This window comes from Apis dorsata, unplaced genomic scaffold (assembly GCF_000469605.1).
Source record: "Apis dorsata unplaced genomic scaffold, Apis dorsata 1.3 scaffold_41, whole genome shotgun sequence".
NCBI classification, from domain to species: domain Eukaryota; kingdom Metazoa; phylum Arthropoda; class Insecta; order Hymenoptera; family Apidae; genus Apis; species Apis dorsata.
In genome coordinates, this window is record NW_006263343.1 from 100,207 (window position 1) to 102,191 (window position 1,985).

A 1,985-nucleotide genomic window follows, 5' to 3' on the forward strand; every position below is an offset into this window, starting at 1 on the left:
AAACAATGCAGGCTAACGGTGAGAATGTCGGTTCTGAAAATACAAATGAAAAATCTGGATGGACGGTAATTATTAATTATTTAAAAGTTATATATATTTTATTTTTAATAAATTAATATATATTTCTTATATTTAATTTAAATTTGTTTATTTTGTATTTTTAAAAAATATTAAACATTAAAAATTGTCGTGAATTAAAATTTAAAATTATAGATTAAAAATAAAAATTTGAGTATTTTTTATTTTATTTGAAGTATATACAATAAATAGAATTTATAAATGTATTATAAATAAAGAAAGCATAAATAGATAAATTTATTTTAAGCTAATTAAATATAGTATTTTTAAAAAATATTTTCTCTTATATTTACTTAATTTTATAATATTTACTTAATTTTATTATAGGTTGGTTTAATAAATGGAAAGTTTAAGTATCTCACAGCTGAAACTTTTGGATTTAAAATTAATGCAAATGGTTCAAGTTTGAAGAAAAAACAATTATGGATTTTAGAAGGTAGTGAACAGCAAGTTTTTCTTCGATCTCATTTAGATCGTTATTTAGCAGTGGATCAGTTTGGAAATGTTACTTGTGAGGCAGAAGATCCTAGTGATCCTGGTTGTGCTTTTCAAATACAGTTAGCTTCTGATGGTATGCAAAATATTTGATTATATTGACTTCATATAAATTAATTATTATAAATTTATTTTTATTAAGTTTAGTATAAATATTTAAATCAATCTTTGATTTTTTAAATAAATTCAATTTTAATATCAATTTATATAATCTATAAAAATAATATATTTTTTTAGATACATTATTATTACATAATTATAAATCATAATCATAATCATTTGTAAAAATTTAATTTCTTTTTTTAAATTAGGAAGTGGTAGATGGGCTTTAAAGAATATTCAAAGAGGATATTTCTTGGGTTCTAGTCAAGATGAACTTAAATGTATAGCCAAAGCACCAAGTGAAGCAGAATATTGGCTAGTACATCTTGCTGCTAGACCTCAAGTAAGTAAAATTTTTGCATATTATATCATAACTTTAAATTCTTTATCAAAAACAAATTTAGTTTTCATATATTAAATTTTGAATGAATTTATGTATTATGAATGACTTTATATGTATTATTATATGTATTATATGTATTATATTGTAAATATAAAATAAATATGTTATATTATTTTAAAATGTTGATTAGTTTTGATTTCTTATGCAAATTTCTTTTAGGTAAATTTAAAATCTGCTGGAAGAAAACGATTTGCTCACTTAAGTGCAACACAAGATGAAATTCATGTAGATGCGCCAGTTCCTTGGGGAGAAGATACACTCTTTACTTTAGAATTTCGTCCTGCTTCGATAGAAGATAATGGCGAAGAACATTCTAAATTTGAGGGTGGTCATTATGCTTTACACACTTGTAATAACAAATATTTAGCACGAGATGGTAAACTTTTAGATTCTTGTACACGAGATTGTCTTTATGCTGCTGAGTTTCATGCTGGATTACTAGCACTCAGGTAAGAAATATTAGTATACTTTTCATTACATTATAATATTAAAATATAATTCTGTAAACATTAAATAAAAAAATTGTTTAATTTATGTCATATTTTATTATAATTATTGTAAATTAATTTTAGTATGTGTATATATTTATTATATATATAAACATAAAATATAAAACATATATATATATATATTTATATATATTTATACATATGTTAGTTTAAATGATCTTGTATCTATATTTTGAAGATTATGATATAAATTATAATATTTTTAATTAAAGGGATCTGTATGGAGCATATTTGGCACCTATTGGAAGTAAAGCTGTTTTAAAATCAAGATCAACAACTGTAACTCGAGATGAGTTATTTTCTTTAGAAGAATCATTACCGCAAGCTTCTTTTGTTGCTGCTTTAAATCAACGTTATGTATCTGTGAAACAAGGTATATTTTATTTTTATAATTTTTA

General features: G+C 22.0%; 1 protein-coding gene and 1 long non-coding RNA gene across 2 annotated transcripts in view; both read left to right on the forward strand.

Annotated features, from left to right (window-relative positions):
* Positions 1-1,985, forward strand: part of LOC116186467 — a 7,274-nt gene that overhangs the window by 2,336 nt on the left and 2,953 nt on the right. The window lies entirely within an intron of this gene.
* LOC102672520 (protein singed) overlaps positions 1-1,985 on the forward strand; it is a 3,873-nt gene continuing 1,888 nt past the window's right edge. Inside the window, exons 1-5 of the mRNA XM_031513804.1 lie at positions 1-65; positions 406-649; positions 885-1,018; positions 1,238-1,527; positions 1,800-1,960. Of these exons, the coding sequence (XP_031369664.1) occupies positions 6-65; positions 406-649; positions 885-1,018; positions 1,238-1,527; positions 1,800-1,960 (889 nt within the window). The 5' untranslated portion in view covers positions 1-5. The remainder of the gene's footprint in view (positions 66-405; positions 650-884; positions 1,019-1,237; positions 1,528-1,799; positions 1,961-1,985) is intronic.